General features: G+C 39.7%; 1 protein-coding gene across 2 annotated transcripts in view; it reads right to left on the bottom strand.

Annotated features, from left to right (window-relative positions):
• Positions 1 to 3580: 3580 nt before the first annotated feature.
• The window catches only part of LOC108424003 (tyrosine-protein kinase receptor UFO), a 74018-nt gene continuing 53368 nt past the window's right edge, over positions 3581 to 24230 (bottom strand). For both annotated transcript variants that reach the window (XM_037531086.1, XM_037531087.1), the window contains 8 exons: positions 16976 to 17071; positions 16042 to 16119; positions 15853 to 15945; positions 10885 to 11006; positions 8589 to 8698; positions 7494 to 7653; positions 6409 to 6545; positions 3581 to 5607 (listed from right to left, as the gene is read on the bottom strand). In XM_037531086.1, coding sequence (XP_037386983.1) covers positions 5151 to 5607; positions 6409 to 6545; positions 7494 to 7653; positions 8589 to 8698; positions 10885 to 11006; positions 15853 to 15945; positions 16042 to 16119; positions 16976 to 17071 — 1253 coding nt within the window. In that variant the 3' untranslated portion in view covers positions 3581 to 5150. The remainder of the gene's footprint in view (positions 5608 to 6408; positions 6546 to 7493; positions 7654 to 8588; positions 8699 to 10884; positions 11007 to 15852; positions 15946 to 16041; positions 16120 to 16975; positions 17072 to 24230) is intronic.

Below are 24230 nucleotides of genomic sequence, written 5' to 3'. Positions count from 1 at the left end.
GTACTGGAAGTAAACATACAGGCAGAATTACTGCTTTAACTCAAGTGATATTTTACTACAATCTCCCATGAACATTAATATAGAGTTGGTCCCCCTTTGCAGCTTTAACAGCTTCCACTCTTCTGGGAAACTTTTGGAGAGTGTCTGTGGGAATTTGTGCCCATTCAGTCTAAAGAGCATTTGTGAGGTCAGACACTGATCTTGGACGTGAGTTCTGGAGAGAGGCCTGGCTCACAGTGGCATTCTCCTGGTATCCACCAAACCTAAATTCAGCCATCTTCACTCCAGAGAACACGTTTCCAGAGTCCATTGGTGACGCTTTAGACCACTCTATCCGGCGCTTGGCATTGCGCATAGTGATCTTAGGCTTGTGTGCAGCTGCTCAGCCATAGAAACCCATGTCATGAAGCTCCTGATGGACAGTTCTTTTACCCTTCTTGTGCTGCTTCCAGAGACCATTTGGAAGAGAATAGGCCATTTCTGTGAGTCTGAGTAGTCTACCGCTTGTGGCTTGTGGCTAAGCTATTGTCACTCCTAGGTGCTTCCATTTTACACTAGCAACACTTACAGTTGTCAGGGGCAACTCTAGCAGAAATCTGTGAACTTGTAACAAAGGTGGTATCCTATGACGGTGCCAGGTTTAAAGTGAGCTCAACAGTATGACCTATTTTACTACCAGTGGGTGTCTATCGAGACGGCAAGGCTATGTGCTTGATTTTGTACACTTGTTAGCAATAAGTGGCTGAAACAGATGAATTCAGTAAATAGGTCTGTCCGCATACTTTCGGCCATGTTACATGGGAAAATATGTATGACCATTAACGCCAAAGCTTGAAGGCATCTGACTCGACCACAGAACTAATACATGAAGCTCTTGATGAGGTCTTATAAGTTCTATTACTTGGAAAAAAAAAACATGAAATGAAGCACTTTAAGACAGTTCAAGGTCTCATATGTTAATGCATTATTTACTTTGTAAGTTATCTTGGTCACCTTACAATTACTGGCTTAATCTGTTCAACATTCAAGTATTGCTGTGTAAATATATAATTTCATGCTTATGTCCCTAAGTCAGCAGCCTTTAAGTTAAGCTTCCGAAATCTAGCTTTAATACTGACTCACTAGTTACGAAGTTGATAAATAACAAATGCAAATGTACGAATTGTGCAGGCAGCATTTATTTCATATAAAAGCGTATCAAAATCTTTTAGAAAGAAAAATCATAATAGTGACATTAATGTTATCTAGACACATGAAACTATCGCTACACATTTGTACATAACAGAGCCGTCTTAAGGCAAAATACTGGCTTCATAAAAGGCACTTTTATGGATGTAACAGTTTTGTACCACAACAAAAAGTTGTACCCTAAAATAATCAAAGGTTCTTTGAAACATCTGAAAGTTGTATTGACCTCGAAATGGACATGTCATAAAAAACTGATGCTGAGATGCTGCATTTTAACATTATGAGGAGAAAAAAAAGACTCACAAAAGTGTTACATTTTGAAAATGAAACAACAAAAAAAAATCAAGTTCATAGCAGGTAACGAAGTTGGGCAGTATAACGTACCAAACTAATCTCAAATCTATAGTAAACACGTTTATTTTTATCTTTCATAATTCACCACACATTTGACAAATTTTTTGAAAATTTGACAAAATAGGTAAAAAAATGTCAAAGGGGAATACCACAATTTATCAAAGTCTCTACATAATTAGGGGGATATGATGTAAATAGAGTCATTAAGAGCGGTTTGGTGTGAAACACTCTGTTCTAGAGAAACTCACTGAGTCAGAACGGTTCGCAGTGGTGGTGATAGGAACCAGACATCCACCTCTAAAAGCTCCCTCACTTTCCACTATTTTTCCATCATCATCATTCCATATAAACGCAGAAGACTCGTGTAGGTTCTCTGGTGGTTCTAGATTGTAAATAAAATGTCTATATTTGTGTTGTAGTCATGGCGACCCCTGGTTCCCATCACCACCACTGTAAAGACGTCTGAACCACTTCACAGCAAACCGCTCTGTATCAATCTGTTCACACCTCACACAGTCAATTACATCTAAATCTTGAAAAACTGGTGGACTTCCCCTTTAAATCCAAGTTGGAGGCAGTACCACTGATAGTAAAGTCATATCTTTCCCTTCCTGTAGCACAAAGTTTACACAGAATCAGTGAGGGTCCTCACGGACCACTTTATTCCCATAATGATCTCCATTGGTCATTAATTTCCAAACGAAGCTCTTGACTTAGAAGGCAAATTAATTCCAAAATAAATTGAAAAATTTCAGATAAAAAGCATTTGATAGAGCCTTAAAAGAATGTTTTCGTTTTACCATTTTTGTCTCTGAAATTCTAGCTTAAAGCAAAATATGATCAATATTTTCAACATTTTTTCAATTTAGGTCATTTTAGCCTAAGATCACAGCTCTTCTTCTAAACGTCAAGTAGGGATGTCAAACAAATGAGCGAAAACAGATGCATAACAGAAAAGATCACACACAGACACAAAACAATAATATTGAAAATGATTAGTGCAAGGATTTCATATATACAAAAAAAAAGAACAAAAACAAACACAACAATAATACTGTGCTTGAGTCGAGGCCCTGAAGCCCGGTTTGTGCCCCTACCATGTTTCACCCTCTGCCCTTTAAGAGTCTGATTTGGGACCCAGCTTAATCACTGCTGTCACAGAAACCATAAAACTGGTCTCAGATCAGTTTGAGGACAACGGCTACCTTTCATTATTGAGTACCTTTTCAGTAAAGTGTGTGTTTCGAACATCCAGTGCGCCTTTGCGTGCTCTGAAGTGTTAAAGGGGCACTCCGGCCTAAAACTAACTTTACTTTTGCTCCTTCCAACCTCCCTATCGAGATGTACATCTGCCCATAATTATTACTGGAGGCCATATCAAAGAACGTGTAGAGAGGAGGTTTGCTGATCTGTAATGTCTTCTAGGATTCTCAAACACTAGAGGGCGCTCCAATGCGAGTCCAAAATGAATGGTTTAAGATGGAATTTAAAATCAGAGTTTAGAAATGATTAAACATTTTTAATATATAAAAATTCACTCATTTCCTGAACATAGAACAGCATAAAATATTTAAACACCACTGTTATATTTTTAAGAGCTTTTAAAACGGCATCTCATGTATGTTCATGACATCTGTGAACGTGAACAGCCAATGAGCTGCTCCGCTCGCCAACCAATCAGCACTCAGTTAAGTGACACTTTTTAATCCCACAAACGAGGAACCTCTGCATTTAACCCATCTGTGAAGTGAAACACCACATACACACTAGTGAACACACACACAGACTAGGGGGCAGTGAGCACACTTGCCCGGAGCAGTGGGCAGCCCTATCCACAGCAGCAGTTGGGGGTTAGGTGTCTTGCTCAAGGACACCTCAGTCATGGACTGTCGGCACTGGTGATCAAACCGGTGACCTTCCGGTCACAGGGCCAGTTCCCTAACCTACAGCCCACGACTGCCCCAGTAGCAGTAATGTTAGCGTCCTGCTGCCCAAAACCCGTTTGCTGTACAATAAAGGAAACATACAGGTGAGTTTTCTTTGCTTTTTTAGTGAAACACATCCTTCTACTGTCTAAAATTAAAGGAAAGTGATTAGAAACTATTTTAAATTTTCGTTTTTAGCCGTTGGGCTCTATTCACTCCCATTCACTGAGGACTCGCTCATGGGCGCCTCTGTTGTTTTACAGTCCTGTTTTTGATACAATGAGGGAAATAGGAAGTGGCCAGATTGCTTATAATCAGGATCTGGCCATAACGCATTAAACAGAAGTGCTTCAAGTTTGTGGACGGATATGTTGGACTGAGCAGTCTTGAGAGAGCAGGCGATAAAACCTCCAACTTTACTTACTAAGACAGTACTACAAAGTCAAACCCCCCCCAGTCTTCAAAGGGGAGAATCTAGGCCACAGATGCTCTGATTCCTTTCTAGAGTGGCAGTGATATGCTGGTTACATTAGTTACATTATCATTGATTGGCTGAGAGTTAGTACCACCTGAGTTCATTGTGAATGTGTGATTCATGTGTGGTAATGTAGACTGGCATCGTGCTAGCTTGTCTGATGTGCATGGACCTGACTTAATACACTGGACCTGAATGCATCTATAGACCTGATTGTGGTCATATGAGTGGACAGCAGTTGAAAAGTGAAGCCAAAATGTCTTGGACACCCCCTAGTGGGTGGCTGCAGTACATTTGCTGACCCTGTCCCCAGTCATGTAAGTCAAGGAAACATTTATACAGTCAATCTACAACTATTCAGCACTTATGAATATGAATAATTACAAACGATGTCAAATTCAGTCATTGTGCACTCTGCCAGCATAAAGAGGAGGAGTGGTCAGAGCCGATGAGGGTGGGGCTGTACCGCACAAACACGGAAAGGATGCCGATTTTCAATTCCCTGTTGTTCACTATATACCATACCATTGTTGGTGAGCGTGAACCTAATACCTAATGTACAGGGCAAATATACAACTGGACTAAAAATGGTTCTTCAAGGGTTTGTTAAAGAAAACAGTTCTATATAGAACCATGAACACTCAAAGAACCCTTTGCATGCTTAAATAGTCCTTTTCATGGCGAAATAATTCTTCAGACTGAGTGAATGTACTGTATATGGTTCTATACAGCACCAAAAAGGGCTCTAATGTTATTTCAATGTCAAGCTTGTAACAGTATAAGAACCATTTTAGTGCATTTACAAAAAGATTCTATTTAGATCCAGATACAGCACATTCTCTGTCAATCTGAGGAACCATCTCACCATGCAATGAATGCTCTAATCATGCAAATGGTTCATAGTGTTCTATGTAGAACCATTTTCTTTACTAAAGAACCCTTTGAAGAACCCTTTTAAAGTGTGTGTGATAATTACAAAACTATACTATAGAAGTAAAAAGTCATATATGAGTAAAAAAGTTTGGTCTGTAATATACAAATCTCTCAAATAAGCCATGGAATGTCAGGGGAAGCGTGTTTGTGGTTCCGCGTATGTGCGGAGGGGATGTGCAAAGGGCAGGAGGCACTGAGGGTCAACACCTAATCTCACCACATGAGGCAGTACAGCGCCAAAATGGATTTGTAGTCTCTGTGAGTCAGTTCTAGCATCAGTGCCAGGGTAATCTCTTGCCCCCTGGCCCCTCTCTCTCGTCCTGCGGCTGGATGTCGGCTGAGGGGACAGGGGTGGAGTGAGAGGACGGCTGTAGCAGCAGCGTGGGGGCGGAGCCTGCGAGGTTCAGGCTCTCTAAGGACTCAGCGCTGAGAAGGCGCTGGCTTTCATGCTGAGGGCAGATGACGTAACGGCCCGGAGGGTGGATCTCCACGGTGGCCACCGAGTCTGTGCCCTTCAGGGCGCCCAGAGGACAGGGGCCCACCATGATGGGATCCCGGCCACCCACGGCCCCCAGCTCGCCTGAAGACTCCTCCATGTTGACGTAAAGGATCTCATCAGGGTCCTGGGGGTCTGGCAGCTCGTCCAGGGCCTTCTCCAGCTCGCAGCGCAGGACCTCGAAGCTCGGACGGTCTTTAGGGCTCAGTAACCAGCAGGAGAACATCAGGGAATATCTGCAGCACAGATACAACAGATCTGTTAACAATGTGAGGGGCAGATTCAACTGTGTTATTATCAATAATCAATAATCACGATTATTTCATATCTACATCCAGTTACAATCAGCATTTATCAGCTGTCCTTTACTTTCTGTTATCATTTCATGATGAATGAACATGAAGAGAAAACAGGAAAAATATTCAATTGAAACAATAAAATTCCAATAAATATTGTGGTTTGTTAAATTAAATTAATATTCAATAAAGTATGTGTTTGTTTTTTTGGCTAAAACAGGTGTCTAAAAGTGAGAGTAGGTACTAAAAAGAAATAAGAAAGAAAGAAAGAAAGAAAGAAAGAAAGAAAAGAATGCAAGAGAGGGAGCAAACAGGAAAGAAAGAAAAAGAAAAAGTATGAAAGAGAGGGAGTAAACAAGAAAGAAAGAAAGAAAGAAAGAGAGAGGGAGCAAACAAGAAAGAAAGAAAGAAAGAAAGAGAGAGGGAGCAAACAAGAAAGAAAGAAAGAAAGAGAGAGGGAGCAAACAAGAAAGAAAGAAAGAAAGAAAGAAAGAAAGAAAAAGTATGAAAGAGAGGGAGCAAACAGGAAAAGGAAAGAAAGAAAAAAGAAAGAAAGAACGAACGACTGGAGATTATCTGTTATGAGGTCAGTGATGGTCAGCTTATTGCTGCTTAGTGATTTTGTTCTGACCTCATACAGCCTCTACACTGTCTGTGATTGTGTGTGACTGTGTGTGTGTGTGTGTGTGTGTGTGTGTGTTTGGTTGCTGCAGAACTCCTCCTGCGTTGTGTTTGGCTCACATGCTGTCCAGGCAGTCGGGCGGCTGTTTGAGGCGGTTGCCCTGTCTCAGGTAATCGTAGATCTCACTGTTCTCCACGCCGGGGTACGGAGTCTGACCACGCGTGGCTATCTCCCACATAGTCACCCCGAACGACCACTGAGGACAAACAGGACAGGACACACTGACTGAGAGGACTTACTGCACATGAACAAATAACAACAATAAAATAATAAAATATTCTAATAAGATGACGTGACGACTTTGAAGCCGTATATAAAACGTAGAAACGCTGACGAGTCCAGAAAGATGAGAACGGAGCTGCAGAAGATTCTGAAATGACATCGTTCTGATAACATTCACGTCATTAACACAGTGAAACAAACACCCAGAGTACTGCAGTGGAGAACTTTACACACAGGCTAATTAGAGTGTATTAGAGTATAATCATAGGATAGTGTATTAATAATTTTAACAAATTATTAATCTTATTATTATTATTATTATTATTACTGGTGTTGTTGTATATTATTTGTGTATGGTTTATCGCTTATTGCTCCAAAATGGCAATTTTACAGGAGAAGGAAAAAACCTACTTTACTTTTAATGTAAGTCAATGGAACCAGAATTTTTTCCAAGTCATTTTGGGTCATTTCTTTTAGTCCATTCATCATGAAATATACATATAATGTTAGACGTAACAGGTATTTTCAAATTATGTCAAAAACAGAAAAACGGCAAAAATGGAGATATGAGGTTTACATCCGACACCAGCGTTATACAGTATATTGTCTATATGTGTGATGTGTATATTGCTGCTGTCGGACCAAAACCTCATATCTCCAAAATTATATATACATGTATAAAACTGGCTGATGTATATTTGGTAATTTCACTTCTCAAGTGGCGTACTATCTTGTCTGATGGTAAGTTGGTGATTAAGTAAGTCATTATGTTTGTAATTAAACAGAAAAACCCAGCAGCACAGATTCATCATAACGTCTCAGCTCCATCACTCGACTCACTCAGACCATCTGAACACTGAACACCTGCACACCTCACTTAGTGCAGTGATGACACTGCAGCTACACACACACTCACACTCACCACGTCACTCTTGGTGGTGTAAACTCTGTCTGCCAGACTCTCGATTGCGATCCATTTGACGGGCATCTTTGAGATGCGGCCCTGTCTGTAGTAGTCTCCGTTATAGATCTTCTTAGACAGGCCAAAGTCAGCAACACAGACATTCATGTTCTCGTTCAGCCTGAAAAACAAACACAGACGTGCATTATTTACTGTGAGGACACAAAAGATCATACATTCACCAGCATTATTTACATCATTCATTTTTTTATGTATTTTATTTTACAGAAAATGTGCGGACAAAAACCAGGCTAACCAACATCTGAGTTCAGCAGCTGCTCTTCACTTTGTGTGAACACGTCATGATGATTGGACCAATAGAAATGCTCTAATAGTTCTTTGAATAAAACCTCTTTACGTTAACTTACATTAAACATAAAGAATATTTTGCCCTCTTGTTTTCCTTTGGACCACAGTGATATATAAAGCAAAGCCAAGCAAATATATCACTTCTCTCAGAACAAAACCTCCAAAACAGAAACTTTACAGGAGAAGGAAAAAACCTACTTTACTTTTAATGTAAGTCAATGGAACCAGAAAGTCACTTTGGGCTGAAACTTTTGGTCCATTCATCATGAAATTTACAATCAGTGTAAAGGGCAAGGGGTATTTTCATATTAGGTCAAAAACTGAAAAATGAGAAAAATGGAGATACAAGGTTTTGTGTATATATATGTATATAAACAAAACCTTGTATCTCTATTTTTGTTGATTTTCAGTTTTTGACTTAATTTGAAAATGCATGGTGGCCTTTATACTGTGTGTAAATTTCATGAAGGATGGAGCAAAATAAACGGCAAAAAATTCCCAAATTTTCACTGATATACATTAAAAGTAAAGTATGTTTTTTCCTTCTCCTGTAAAGTTACCATAAAGCCAAAATACATAAAACCAAATATCTGTCATCATCTGGTCAGCGGAGCTGATAAAATCAACAATAACTGCAGATGGAAGGTGAACATACCTGATACTGAGTATATACTGAAAGCGTATATAAAACATATGGGCTGAAATGTATGAGCTGATGTGCTGACTCAGCATGTCTGCCGTACTCACATGCAGTTGCGTGCAGCCAAGTCTCTGTGAATGAAGTTCTTGCCGCTAAGATACTCCATTCCTCTCGCAATGTCCGTCATGAACTTCACCAGCATCTGAGACGGCAGGTACTGAAAGAACAGCAGCAAACACAGCAATTTAATTAAGGTTACATCCCACCCACTGTGCATTTTCTACTGTAATTATAGATTATATTGTGTATTGTGTCAGACAAATATATATATATATATTTTTTTTTTAAATGGTTCTCCAAGGGTTCTAGTAAGGGCAATAGTTCTATTTATACAGAATCATTTACATGTTTGATTGATGGAAGTGTTGCATGAGATTCTATATAGAGCCTTTTTGATAAGGGGGATGGTGAATGGGACCATTGTAAACAGAACCAATGCCTTTCCTAAAGAACCCTTGAAGACAGATCTTTTTGAAGTGTGTATATATTTCTATATTTTTACTGGAATTTATGTAGCAACAGAAATTCTGTGCATTGATTTTTATTCTAAAGTGCTGAAAGGAATCATGATGGCAGTGCATTGCAATCCTTTCATGCTTTGTCCAGTAGAGGGCGTAAGAGTGCTATTTCTTGCCACTGGTCACTGCGGTTACTGAGCAGCGGCCTGCAGTGCATGTCCAGGCACCATGCAAAAGCACATGTTCCTGCGGGACCCTGGCAGCTTCATATTTCACTGAAATTGTACAGGAAAATGTTCCAGACACTTCAGTTCTGATAACAAACTCGTTTCTCAGCTCTAGCCTGGAGGGACGTGTGAACCCAGACTCAAACGTTTAAATCATTTCAGATGTAATGGAGCCGTTAAAAACAGGGAATGAGTGCTTGTGCAAATGAGTAACATGATAATATGTTATGGGGATAATGTAAGAAGTTGTTTCTGTTCATGCATAACACAATTCACTGAATTTAAGGTAAACATCTCAGGATCTCCTTAGCAAGACTGACTAATTATAATTAGTATATTCATAAATGACTGATACTGGAAGTGGCCCAATACAGAATGAACATCTGGAGAAGCTGCAGGTGTGAGTTTTATTACTTTATTACTAACTGCAAGCTTTAATAATCTCAGTATAGAGCACAGAGGCTCTCACACAGACGAGATGATGGCTTAGTTGGCACACAAGTTGTTTCTGTTTGCATGTTAGACTCTTCAGGCTCTTCTCAGAGGCATCACATTTGCCCTCAGTGCATATGAAGTGTTTTGTGGACAGCTGTGCAGGTTTATCTGCTTTTCTCTTCGTCCTTTTTGTGTTTTATGTATTTAAAATGTCTTTTTTTTTGCAACTTTTTCACTTAAAGTCTTAAAGACTCTTTAGACTAGAAAGCCAACACATTAAACACACTAAATAGTAAAAGTGCTAAAGTATTTGCCTTCAGATGTACTTAAGTATCGAAAGTAAAAGTACTAAAAGAGTAATTAACTTAATTCAACTTAGTTCCAAGTTTAAGTTGAATAAAAACTGGCTTTAAACTCAGGATCACAGATGAGCTCCTTTACTATGTTGATCTGTAGGCGTCTGTTCATAAACATAAACCAGCCCAAACTCATTTACTATAAAATGAAATGGTGTTTGTAGAAATTCAGAAAAAAGCCGCGTCAGTCTCGACTGCATATGTGGACATATTTCTATATTGAGCTCTATTTACACAAAGTTAGGTTAGTTCATCATTTATGTTGAACAGACTCTCCCAAAGTTTTACGCTGCTGCGCTGACGTTGAACCGCGTGCTGCACTGGGTCGGTATGACCAACAGGTCAAAACCAGCTCTAAACAAAGTGACCGCTGGGCCCTGATTGGTGCTCTGGCTTTGCGCTTCTTTCGTTTTGACATGTTACGTTTTTATACACACAGAAACCAAAAGGAACCACAGATTTCTCAAAATGTAGGAGGAAAAAGTCGGATATTAGACTCTGAAATGTAGTGGAGTGAAAAAAAGTCAGTAAAGTACAAATACACAAAAAAGTACTTAAGTAGAGTAACAAAGTACACTTACTTAGTTACTGTCCACCACTGCATAGTACTGAGTAATTCATAGTAGATACTAAAAAATTTGTCGTAGATACTGAATAATTTATAGTGGATGTGAATGATTCATAGTAGGACTAAATGTAGTACTGAAAATGATTCTGATACTGAACCAGTGCCAAACTCCCTATTAATCTCTTGATTTCAGAGGAAACACGGATGTCTACAAACTCTTGGACATATCTTTTCTATTCTATTCTATTCTATTCTATCATACTGGAGTGAGAATAAATACAGGCTGAATAGAAACTCACTACAGGACAGTCTCCGAGTCGGGAGTAGAGCAGGTAGCTGTGCAGGTCGCCGTGTTTCATGTAGGGAAGAATCACCACAGGAGACGGATAACCTTCACTCTCTACTGTCTGCAGACACACTCCTGCAACACACACACACACACACACACACATTGTCAGTATACGAGATCAGCAAAGGATCAGCAAAGCAAGACTGGGGCAGGATTAGTTAAACAGAGAGGTAAGATACTGACATTATTATGACAGGGAATAAAAGAGGATAAAAAAAGGATAAAAAATGAAAGATTAAGTGACCCTTATTAGTCCCACATTGGGGAAATCTCACCTCTGCATTTAACCCATCCGTGCAGTGAAACACCACATACACACTAGTGAATGCACACACTAGGGGGCAGTGAGCACACTTGCCTGGAGCGCTTAGGTGTCTTGCTCAAGGACACCTCATTCACAGCTCTGGGGATTGAACCAGCGATCTTTTGGTCAGAAGGTTGGTTCCCTAAACTCCAGCCCATGACTAATAATATGCATATTAATAAAAGATGGGAGGGGCTACTCAATTTTCACACTGCTGTCACACTAAAAACAGCAGCTACTCGTCTCCATTTCTTTATTCTGAACAAAATTTAGTTTCCCAGTTTCATTTCTGTGAAAGTGAATGCAAGTGAATGCAAGTCTTCATCATGAGGATTCACAGCCAACAGATATCACCTGTTCATGTGATACACTTGGAATACATGTTGGCTTGATTTTGGCCAAAGGGATGAGTATACTTAAGACCTCGCAACCTCAAAAACTCCTTTCCCATAGATTAAGACGGAGAACTTCCAACATCACAGTTCACATGCAGTTAATGTAACAATGTTATGCCTATAGTCTCTTTTAAATCACAGGATTAATATAATCTGAGGTCATTTCTAAGATTAATGTATAGAGCTGGTATCTTTACTATGACATGGCTGATTTAAATGGCACTAACATCGCTGTGAATACACAGTCATGCTTTTAAATAACTCCACCTTCCCATGGACAACTAACACTGTCCCAGTACTACTTAAGGTAGCCATCATTCTCACACTTAGCGTCCAAAGCCGCACTACTGGTGACAACGTCCTGTAGTTTTGGCAGCAATTTTGCCACGTAATATTCTAACTCGTCCAAAAAGAGAGTTTGATGTCCTTTCACATAACTCTGGAATGTTCAGATACACAGCACCACACATGTTTACCGGATGCTTCCGCTGAACTAACCACAGCTATTCTGGCAAAACTGTAACCGCTAGCAGGAAGGCCTTTAGACTTGGACTCAAATGAGGCTCCCTATTAAAGGATTTTGCAGAGATGGACAGAGTGGCCTTCATGCAGTAACAGCATTATAACTTCACTGGAGAAAAAAAGCTAATATATACATACACTACTCACAAAAAGTTCGGGATATCTGGCTTTCGGGTGAAATTTATGGAAAACGTAAAAAGTTCACGCTACACTGATGTTGCATCATGAAAGTAGGGCATTGAAGTAGAAGCATGCGATGGTGATTTCCTCATCTCAAACAATTTATTGAAACAAAAGCCAACAGTGATGGGTAAACCCCAACAAAACATCTCAATGTCTTAATAACTCGTCATGCGCCCTTGAGCATCAATTACAGCTTGACAATGACGTCTCATGCTGCTCACAAGTCGACTCGTTGTCTGCTGAGGCACGGTGTCCCACTCTTCTTGAAGGGTCGGCCCTCAGGTCATTGAGGTTCTGGGGTACAGACTTACGAGCCTCTACACGGCGATTCAGCTGATCCCATAGGTTTTCTATGGGATTCAGGTCTGGAGAAAGTGCAGGCCACACTTCATTTGAGGTGCCCCAGTCTCCAGCAGCCGTTCCCTAATGATGCGACCTGGATGAGCTGGAGCGTCGTCGTCCATGAAGATGAAATTAGGCTTGTGTTGTTCATGCAGAGACTGGATTAATGATGTTATTCAGTAGTTTGGGCTCATCACTGTACCATTCACAAAGTGTAGGGCAGTTCTGTATTGACTGGACACACCTGCCCACACTGTAACACCACCACCACTACCGCCTTGCCGTTAAGCTCCTTGTTAGAGAACAGCAAGTTGTGCAAAAAAGTACTGAAACATCGAACAGCTGGACATGTGCATTCAAAAGTTTAGAGAAGGTCATATTAAGTTCACCTGTAAAGGCTAGAGTGCATTTTAGATTCATCCTGAAATTTCACCCGAAAGCCTAATATCCCTGACTTTTTGTGAGTAGTGTATATATTACAATATATTCATTTTTTTGTTGTTTTCCAGTGTTTGACATAATTTGACAAAACATTTTACCCTTTACATTGTGTGTAAATTTCATGATGAATGGACCAAGATAAATGGCCCAAAATGACTTGTAAAAATTCTGGTTCCATTGACTTTCATTACACGTAAAGTAGGTTTTTTCCTTCTCCTGTAAAGTTACCATTTTGGAGATACAAGGTTTTCCTCCAACAACAGTGATATATAAATATATACTGATGCCAACATGTTAACTTTATTACTGCTAACTTACAACCTTATTAATTATACATTTTTAGCAATGTATTGCCAACATTTTAACTATTATTTCCAACATTAACTTTACAGAGGCTAAACTAACTGTATTAATGCTAATTCCTTAACTTTATTATTGCCAACACATTAAGTTTATTGATGTCAGCTTGTTAGTCTCGTCCATGCCAACATATTACCTCATTAAAACTAACATTTTAACATTTATTTACTTTACACATGCTAAATTACCTTTAGTAATGCTAACACATTAGCTTTATTAATGCTATCTTATTAGCTTTATTGATGCCAACATCTTAACTTTATTACTGCAAACTTATTAACTTGTTAAGGCTAAAATTTTAAAGCATTATTTCTAACTTCTTAATTTTGCACATGCTTAATTAACTTTATTGATGCTAACTCATTAACTTTGTAATGCTAACACACTGGCTTTACTAAATGCTAACTTATTAGCTTTATCCATGCCAACATACTAACTTTATAATCTATAACTTATTAACTTTGCAAATGCTTAACTTTATTAATACTAACAAATGAACTTTATAATTGCGAAACTATATTACATGGTCACTTTATTGACACTACCTTAACTTTATTAATGTTTAATAACTAATTAATACCTAAATATTATCTGATGTCATGATACAATCAAAACATATTGTGATATGAAATGCGTTCCGTATGGATTCCTCACATATACAGTGGGTTGCAAAAGTATTCATACCCCTTGAACTTTTCCATATTTTGTCACATTACAACCACAAACATAAATATATTTCACTGGAATTTAATGTGAAAGACCAACACAAAGTGGTATACAATTGTGAAGTGGAAAGAAAATTATACATGAATCAAAACATTTTTTACAAATAAAAAACTAATAAGTGCGACGTGCAAAAGTATTCAGCCCCCTTTTCCCTGAGTGCAACCAAGTGCATTCAGAAGTTGCCTGATGACTGCTAATGACTCAAAAGGGTCCACCTGTGTGTAATCTAATCTCAGTACAAATACAGCTGCTCCGTGACGGCCTCAGATGTTGGTTAAGAGAATATTGGGGAGCAAACAGCATCATGAAGTCCAAAGAACACACCAGACAGGTTAGGAATATGGTTTTGGAGAAGTTTAAAGCAGGCTTAGGTTATAAAAAGATTTCCCAAGCTTTGAACATCTCACGGAGCACTGTTCAATCCATCATCCGGAAATGGAAAGAGTATGGCACCACAGTAAACCTGCCAAGACAAGGCCGTCCACCTAAACTTACAGGCCGAACAAGGAGATCACTGATCAGAGAGGCAGCCAAGAGGCCCATGGTGACTCTGGATGAAATGCAGAGAGCCACAGCTCAGGTGGGGGAAACTGTCCACAGGACAACAATTAGTCGTGCACTACACAAATGTGGTCTTTATGGAAGAGTGGCAAGGAGAAAGCCATTGTTAAAAGAAAACCATAAGAAGTCCAGTTTGCAGTTTGCCAGAAGCCATGTTGAGGACACAGCAAACATGTGGAAGAAGGTGCTTTGGTCAGACGAGACCAAAATAGAACTTTTTGGCCACAATGCAAAACGCTATGCGTGGCGGAGAAATAACACTGCACATCACTCTGAAAACACCATCCCCACTGTCAAATATGGTGGTGGCAGCATCATGCTCTGGGGGTGCTTCTCTTCAGCAGGGACCGGGAAGTTGGTCAAAGTTGATGGGAAGATGGATGGAGCCAAATACAGGGCAATCTTGGAAGAAAACCTGTTGGAGTCAGCAAAAGATTTGAGACTGGGGCGGAGGTTCACCTTCCAGCAGGACAACGACCCTAAACATAAAGCCAGAGCTACAATGGAGTGGTTTAAAAAAAAGAATATTCATGTGTTAGAATGGCCCAGTCAGAGTCCAGACCTAAACCCAATTGAGAATTTGTGGCAAGATCTCAAAACTGCTGTTCACAAACGCTCTCCATCCAATCTGACTGAGCTTGAGCTGTTTTGCAAGGAGGAATGGGCAAGAATTTCAGTCACTAGATGTGCAAAGCTGGTGGAGACATACCCTAAAAGACTTGCAGCTGTAATTGCAGCAAAAGGTGGCTCCACAAAGTATTGACTCAGGGGGGCTGAATACTTTTGCACGTCGCACTTATTAGTTTTTTATTTGTAAAAAATGTTTTGATTCATGTATAATTTTCTTTCCACTTCACAATTGTATACCACTTTGTGTTGGTCTTTCACATTAAATTCCAGTGAAATATATTTATGTTTGTGGTTGTAATGTGACAAAATATGGAAAAGTTCAAGGGGTATGAATACTTTTGCAACCCACTGTACACTGAAGTAGATGTAAAAGTATCGCCAACTGAAAATGACACTGATATGCATATAGTGTAGCTGGGTAACGTGAGCTTCTGTGGTGATCTGGTGGTTTTACCTAGTAGCCTCATGACGTTCTGGTGGTCAAACTCCTTCATGCACGCTGCCTCTCTGAGAAAGTCCTCCATCTCAGTGCGGGTGCAGATAGCAACTGAATACACAACGCAGAGAAGATGAGTTTAATAGGACAGTGTAACTGAGAGGTGTGTAGAAAGAGCAGTGCAGACGTTTACATGTGTTGACTTACTCTTCATTGTCTTTACAGCCACTTTAAGAACGGAATCCTCCTGAGTCAACAGGCCTTCCATCACAGAGCCGAACTCGCCTGCAGACATTCACACACAGCATCACAGCCACAGTCATGATTTACGCTTTAGTGGAATCAGAAAACACTGAACGACAATCGCTTTACCATCCTGATTACAATGACTTGGAATGAGAGCTGATTAGTGCAAGGCGTGGCCTCGTTAATGCTTCAATTAAGCCAATCTGATGTGGGATTATGAGCTGGGTGGGGCTTTTGGACACACTATTAGCGCCAGAGTATCACTATAAACTGGAGGGCCACATTACAGAAATGTTCAATTTTTATAAGATATAAGATTTTTTACAAGTTCATATTACAGAAGCAAACCTGATCTTAATTTGGGAGTTTTATCTTATCTTACAGCATCTTATCTCTTAACCTACTTGATCAAAGTTGGCTATCTAGTATAACTTATGTCTGCTGCCTAGCAACCGACAATCTGTGCACAGCTGAAATGTAAACATGCACTCAAAATAATCAAGTTAGTTAGCCTTACAGCTAATGTTAGCTACCGTTACTGGTGTAAAAATGTCAAATAAAACTAAAGTGTGATAAACTGTAAATATTAGACTACATGTCTTTTTAACTTAATTCTTATGAAACAAAGAAGCTGCTGGTGTTCTCAGAACAATGTGAACTTGTGGAATAATTCTAATGAATGCTAATTATTAGAGATTAATAGAATGTCCTCATGAACGTGTCTGAGCCTATCAAAAATGATGAGGAGGGTGGAGCTTTCTGCCAGTAGGCCAAAACTAGGACCGATTTTATTTGTGTATTTTATAATACGCACTTCAGTGCAGGTTTGTTTAAAAATATTTTGGGGTGAATTAACAAACAACAAAGAGCAAAACGCTGCGCAGGCCACACTCACCCTCTCCGAGAGTCTTTCCCAGCGTTAGTTTGTGTCTGTCCACCATCACGTCCTGAAGCTTCTGCTTGAGCTCGTCGCTGATACCCAGAGAGTTCACTGAGGAGTAAAGCAAAGCTTTTTGTTTAAGTACTACAGTTAAATAATTTATTCATCAAAGCTATGAAATCCATTCGCCTACAGAAGATTTTTCCAGACTGATCAAATCTGTGCTTTAAATGTAAAACTGAAAAAGAAACGTTCTTCCATGCCTTTAGGCCGGGTAAAAATATTGCCATGTTCTGGGGTCCAGATTATAGTAGAAAATATTTTTTAACCACAATTTCATGATTTTTCCCTGCCCTGTATCTGTTCAGAATAGGAAGAGAACAGATTTTTGATCAAATTTTTCTTTCTAATGTTTTCATTTCTGGCAAAAAATGGGCCAAATTTGAGGGCCAGTTTCTCTCCACCAACTGTGAGCTGTGGCCATCCTAAGCTGCAATGCTGCTTCTCATGAAAAAACTGACCTACGAACTGTGTCACCAAATGGACAAATTCTGGAAACTTTGGACCCCCCTGTGGACTTACATAGAAAATCTTTCTTAAAATTATTTGTATGGGACTATGAGTGGCAAGATCGCCGAAGCATTGGCCCTGTCATCAGGTGCTCGTGAGTTTGATGCTACAGCCGTCTGTGGCAGGGAGTCCGAGAGAGTCTAACTGGTCTCACTCTATGGGTGGGTAGGATGCAGGATGTCTCCGCTGTGTTAGAGGGTGTAATTGGACACAACTAAATCGGAGAGAAAATTGTAGGGGGGTCGGGGTTTAAGATTTAAATGCATGACTGAACAGCAAATGCAAAAAATCCTAAGAAATCTAACATCTTGGTAGTTTGGCATCCATTTGACATTTTAGGTCCTTTTTACTGAACAAAAAAATTGGCCTCCACAGTAGTTGGTGAGATTCATGTCCACGTTGGTCGGTAAAATGGATCAGCATGTGGAATTGGAGCTTTCTGTGAGCTACAGTGTTTCCTATCACTGTATACAAGAAGCTGCTGCCTTTATTGTTGGATGCACTGCAATGGTTTCTGGGTGAGCATGCATGCATATTCACACTGCGATGAGCACGTATCCATGTATTAACTTTCTGTGAGGGAGCTTTTGGAGGTGGATGTTTGGTTCCTATGACCACCACTGTGAAATTCTGAATCAGTAAGTTTCTCTACAATGAACAATCACTCTGAATGACTTTCTTTACGTCTAAACCATTTAATTAGGCGTAAATTTAGAAAAGTCAATGGCCAATTATCCAATTATCACAAGGTGCTGTCATGTTACAATGGAACAAAGTTCCATACATTGAGTTATAAACAATACTCATGCAGACACCTGCCATCTGATTGAGTTGGCCAGATCAATTTACATCTTTTTTTGACTTTTTTGATGCACCATATCCTACAAAGTCAATATACTGTTCTGATGCATGGCACAATGCTTCTCACAGAAATCGGACAAGGATCTGTTGTGGTGTGTTGCCATGATGGACCAAAATAAACTCTAATTTTACTGGCAGACATTATGACAAATTTAAATATTAGTAAAACTTTGTTGCGTAGCATGTTGGAAGATGTCCACTGTTACAGTATGAAAACATCTCCAGCCAGTTCCTGATGAGAACATTGAACTTAGTGAAGAAAACCCTCCAAAGCTTATCTCCAGTCTTGATGCATGAGTAATTGGCAGTGGAAAAGAGTTTGTACTCTCGCTACAAACATTCCCAGAGGAAAAAGAAGCAGAGGGGACGTGACGGCCAGGGAATCCGGCCAGATCATGATTAGAACCCCCTTATCTCCCAGCCTGTACACCCAAGCAAAATAAAACAATGACTTGATCTATGCAGGAACTCTATGATTTCATTTCTTCCATCTCTCTCTGCTGACCCATGATATCATCCATCATTCGAGCCTTCTGCTTCACACTAAGGGATGAGTGGTCAAAGGACTAGAGCCAGTCCACCACCCCTGAGCCTGTTTTTATTTCAGCATAATTTGTGACCTGGGTCAGATATTTTAATAGTCAATATTTTGGAAAAGCTAAAGTTTGCCAAAGGGAAATGGTCAACTGGGCAAATCATTCATTCTTCTGTCCTGAATAAAAAGCAAATAAAAGGTTGTAAATACTATGAGGAACACATTTTATTGTCTGCTTCTGTTTAACAATGACTACCAGCAAGACATTACAGTAAAATAATGCCCTAGAAAATACAAACATATCAAGCTTAGAAATGAGGTAGAAATGTGTTTATATGGTTCATGTTTCCTCTCAACTTGTTTGTTGAGTGTGAAGTATACATGCGACATGACCGTCAAAGAAACGAACAACTGGTGTAAAGTAACTACTGTACATTAACCGCATAGTGAGCAGACGACTGGATGTCATTTATCTGGCTTCTCGAAGTCGACTTACTGTTCTTCGCTTTATCATTCTGTGCTTTTTTTCTGTACTATTTTCACAGGTTGTGATTTTGAAGCCAGAACCATAAAACTTTTCAAGATTCTAGAGTCTATGTGGGAATAACGTCCTTAGCACTGTTGTTGGAACAAAACCTTGTATCTCAATTTTTACGTTTTTTACGTTTTTGACATTTTTTTTGTTTAAATACCAGTTGGCTTTAACATTTATTGTAATTTTCATGATGATTGGGCTGAAGGAAATGGGATTCCATAGCAATGGCCTATCAACATCTTAGTAACCACCTGGGATAACATAGCAACACTTTAGCAACCACCTGGGATACCACAGTAATGGCCTATTAGCATCTTAGCAACCACCTCAGACAGTACAGCAACACCTTAGCAACCACCTGGGGTACCATAGTAATGGCCTATCAACATCTTAGCAACCACCTAGGATAACATAGCAACAGCATAGCAACACCTTAGCAGCCATCTGGGATTACATAGCAATGGTTTATCAACATCTTAGTAACCACCTGGGATAACATAGCAACACCTTAGCGACCACCTGGGATATCATAGCAATGGCCTTTCAACATCTTAGCAACCACCTATCTATCAGCATCTTAGCATCCACCTGGGACAGCAAAGTAACACCTTAGCAACCACCTGGGATACCACAGCAACACTTTAGCAACCACCTGAGATTTCACAGCAACAGCTTTGCCAAACCAAGTTCATTCTCAAGCCTCTTTTAATTATGTTTCATTCATTTATTTTTAACAACTGTCTTTCCTCTTATTTTTTTCTGAATACTTTATTTTATGCAAACATTTGTAAATTGTGCATCGAGATGTTATATTATTACCAAATTGTCTTAACAACAGATTAGCATCTGTGCTAACAGCAAATTCCATTCCTATAAACTTGCATAAATTTATGCAAAATTAATGCGAGGTAGAACGGAATTTACCTGCTGTCAACCAGAAGATTCTCTCTGCTTTGCACAACGAACAGTGACAGGTACAGGTAGTTTTACAGCAAAGTACAATCAAAATACTCCTCAGACTGACTGTCATACTGCCCATTCATTAAACACTAGCTAGCCTCCTTCATGCACTCAGCTGCTAATGTTTAGAACAAGTTGTTTACAAACAAACTAGATCACATTAATCTGCCATGAATGAGGCCCTCAGCACATAATTCATCTCCTCTCCTGAGAGAGTCTGAAGGCAGAGAGAGGCTGTGACACTGTTCTGAGGCACATCTGGTGTTTCCCTGCAGCTGTGAGCTCACCAGCAGCCTAATGGCCCAAACACAAGTATGCGCTCAGTCCTAAAACACGTTGTCACATGTTACTATGACCGTTTAACACCCTGAGAACAACAGAACAAGCTTACTGCAAAGGAGTCCTTACATATACATATACAGCACTGTGCACAACTCAGAGAGCACCTTCCTTCATTTATTCAATGTCCAGTCAAAACAGTCATTCAGAACTTCAAGCATCAAAAGAAAGGCAGAAAACATACATTTAACGTTATATTTCAGTGTCCGTTCTTTCCAGCTTCCATCCTTTCATCAGTTCCTCAAAGAATCTGCAGACACATCTCCAAAGTTCAGTCTTGCTGGTTGATGATTTTCTGAAGTAATCAAACCCATTCAGTGGTGTTGAGGTCTGGACTCTGGGGTGGTCAGTCCATCGTTCAGCTTCTTTGTTTGATGTGTCCGTCTCCTTTTCTCAGCGAGGTTCTTCTTGATCAGCTACACATCCTTTCAGACCCACGGCGCTGAGTGGTCTTCTCACAGTGGAAGGATGGAAAGAAGCACCTGTGGATGTTTTCAGATCTGAAGCAGCTTGATTTTCTCCTCTCTCTCAGAGATGAAAGCTTCAAGTGCTGTTTTGCAGTTTTGGTGTTTATAAGCTCTTCCAGGTGGTTGTTAGGAGCCACATTTTCTCTGTAGCTTTTAGTCATGTTTTGGAACCTCCTGTTGTTCATTTATTTTCTTCTTTTAATGAAATTTGACTGGAAATATAATAAATGAATGCTGGTTTGCACAGTACTGAATAATGCATGTAAGGTGTAATATTGCCACATTTTATATAAGTATATATGTATAATATATCATATGTATTTATATATACTGTATGCATATAAGACAGTAGGTACGACCCCAGATCAGGTATAAAAACAAACCTGAGAAGTGCATGTCTGAGTGTGCATTAACAGTGCAAATGGGTTAATACTCTCTTCATTCAGTCAGGTCTGTTGTCGTAGCCACTTTGAGGTGTTTTTGTTTTCCAGCTCGGCTCTCATTATCTGTCACTGTCACACAGACAAGCTGAGACACGTCAGAGAGCACAACACAAGGAACACAACTGGTGTGGCAGATACACAGAAACGGTAATGCATTACATAAAAGCTTCTCTCGTACTCTAATTAAGTTAAGATTAAGATTAAGTGATACTTTTTTTGATCCCACAAACGGGGAAATTCCACCTCCGCATTTAACCCATCCGTGAAGTGAAACACCACATACGCACACTAGTGAACACACACACTAGGGGGCAGTGAGCACACTTGCCCGGAGCAGCGGGCAGCCCAATCCATGGTGCCCGGGGAGCAGTTACCCTAACCTCCAGCCAACGACTGCCCCCTAATGGGAGTAACTCTACTCATCAGTGGTGGACGAAGTACACAAATCATGGACTTGAGTTAAAGTCGAGACCCCCCAAGGTAAAATATTCCTCCAGTAAAAGTAGAAGTTCCTCCCTTTAGACCTCCACTTGAGTAAAAGTACTAAAGTATTTACCTTCAAATGTACTTAAGTATAAAGTAAAAGTACTAAAAGAGGAATTCTGGCTCTGATGTCCTGTTATCATTTTTATAACCAGACTGGCTTCATGAACTCATTTCAGGTGAAAGTCCTCCAGCGTCTCTCTTGGTAAACCAGTCTTTTAATAGAACGTCATTAATTAGTGACGCTGACGTCTATTAAAATGATCAGAAGCACAAAACACTGAAGGTAAACAGTTTCCATCAGGGAGAACCGAGTGGCTCTGAAATCACTTTTTACACACAAGCAAAGTTTCAGTTTCAGATTTATTTACAACTTAGTTCCAAGTTTAAGTTGAATAAAAACTGGCTTTAAACTCAGGATCACAGAAGAGCTCCTTTACTATGTTGATCTGTAGGCGTCTGTTCATAAACATAAACCAGCCCAAACTCATTTACTATAAAATGAAATGGTGTTTGTAGAAATTCAGAAAAAAGCTGCGTCAGTCTCGACTGCATATGTGGACATATTTCTATATTGAGCTCTATTTACACAAAGTTAGGTTAGTTCATCATTTATGTTGAACAGACTCTCCCAAAGTTTTACGCTGCTGCGCTGACGTTGAACCGCGTGCTGCACTGGGTCGGTCTGACCAACAGGTCAAAACCAGCTCTAAACAAAGTGACCGCTGGGCCCTGATTGGTGCTCTGGCTTTGCGCTTCTTTAGTTTTGACATGTTACGTTTTTATACACACAGAAACCAAAAGGAACGACAAATTTCTCAAAATGTAGTGGATGAAATAGTGAGATATTTGACTTTGAAATGTAGTGGAGTGAAAGTAAAAAGTTGCCCAGAATGGAAAAACAGATAAAAGTTTCTGCCTTTTCAGCTGAGAGTGAAAAAAAGGCATAAAATTCTGTCAGAGAAAACGCCAAACATTAAACAGGCCTGCAAGTGTCCAACATTTCGCCAATTATTTAAATGATAAGAAAAAAGGAAGAAGCAGTGACTAAATACACTGCTCGTTTACTTTGATCTCACATATTTAAGCAGCAGGTCAACAGTGAAAATTTCCACAACGTGCAATTTTTGAGCGTCTATAAGGAACATTAGACGTTACATTAAACTCTCAGCACAAAGTGTAGCTACATTTTATGTTTTTGTCAGTGCAGTTTTGTCCTATTGAAAGCAGATATTATCAATAATACCAGAATTATTTTCTCTTTGTTACCTTGATGTTTTATATGTAGTCCACCTACTCAAAAGCAGAAATACAAAAAGCTAATTTTCACAACAAACAAACAAAAAACAGACCTTTGTTATGTTTTTCAGTTCTGGCTAGGACTTTTCATTTTGGTACATCACTACCAACCACAGTGAACATTACTTAATGTAGGAACTTTCTGAGGGAGCTTTTAGAGGTGGATGTCTGGTTCCTATCACCACCACTGTGAACTCTTCTGACTCAAGTAAACGATATGATCTGTGATGCACATCATGTCAAACGTAACCCGAAGATTAAAGTTTGTGAACAAACTTTTAGTTGGCTTCACAAAGTCATTGCTATTAAATTGCTAAAGGGTTGCTAAAGGGTTGATAGGCTTTTGCTATGGTATCCCAGATTGTTGTTAAGATGGTGCTGTGTTATCCCAGATGGTTGCTAATCTGTTGCTATAGTATCCAAGATGGTTGCTAAGGTGTTGCTGGCCCATTGCTATGGTATCCTAGGTGGTGGCTAAGCTGTTGTTGGGCCATCGTTACAGCATCCTAGGTTGTTGCCAAAGTGTTGCAGTGCCATAGCTATGGAATCCCAAATGGTTGCTAAGGTGCTGCTGGGCCATTGCTATGGAATTCCAGATGTTTGATAAGGTGTTGCTGGGCCATTGCTATGAAATCCCAAATGGTTGCTAAGGTGCTGCTGGGCCATTGCTATGGAATTCCAGATGTTTGATAAGGTGTTGCTGGGCCATTGCTATGAAATCCCAAATGGTTGCTAAGGTGTTGCTGCGCCATTGCTATGGAATTCCAGATGTTTGCTA

The sequence above is a fragment of the Pygocentrus nattereri genome, chromosome 19 (genome assembly GCF_015220715.1).
Source record: "Pygocentrus nattereri isolate fPygNat1 chromosome 19, fPygNat1.pri, whole genome shotgun sequence".
In the NCBI taxonomy this organism is placed as follows: Eukaryota; Metazoa; Chordata; class Actinopteri; order Characiformes; family Serrasalmidae; genus Pygocentrus; species Pygocentrus nattereri.
Note: the sequence above shows the minus strand (reverse complement) of the source record. Positions and strands in the feature narration are given on the sequence as shown.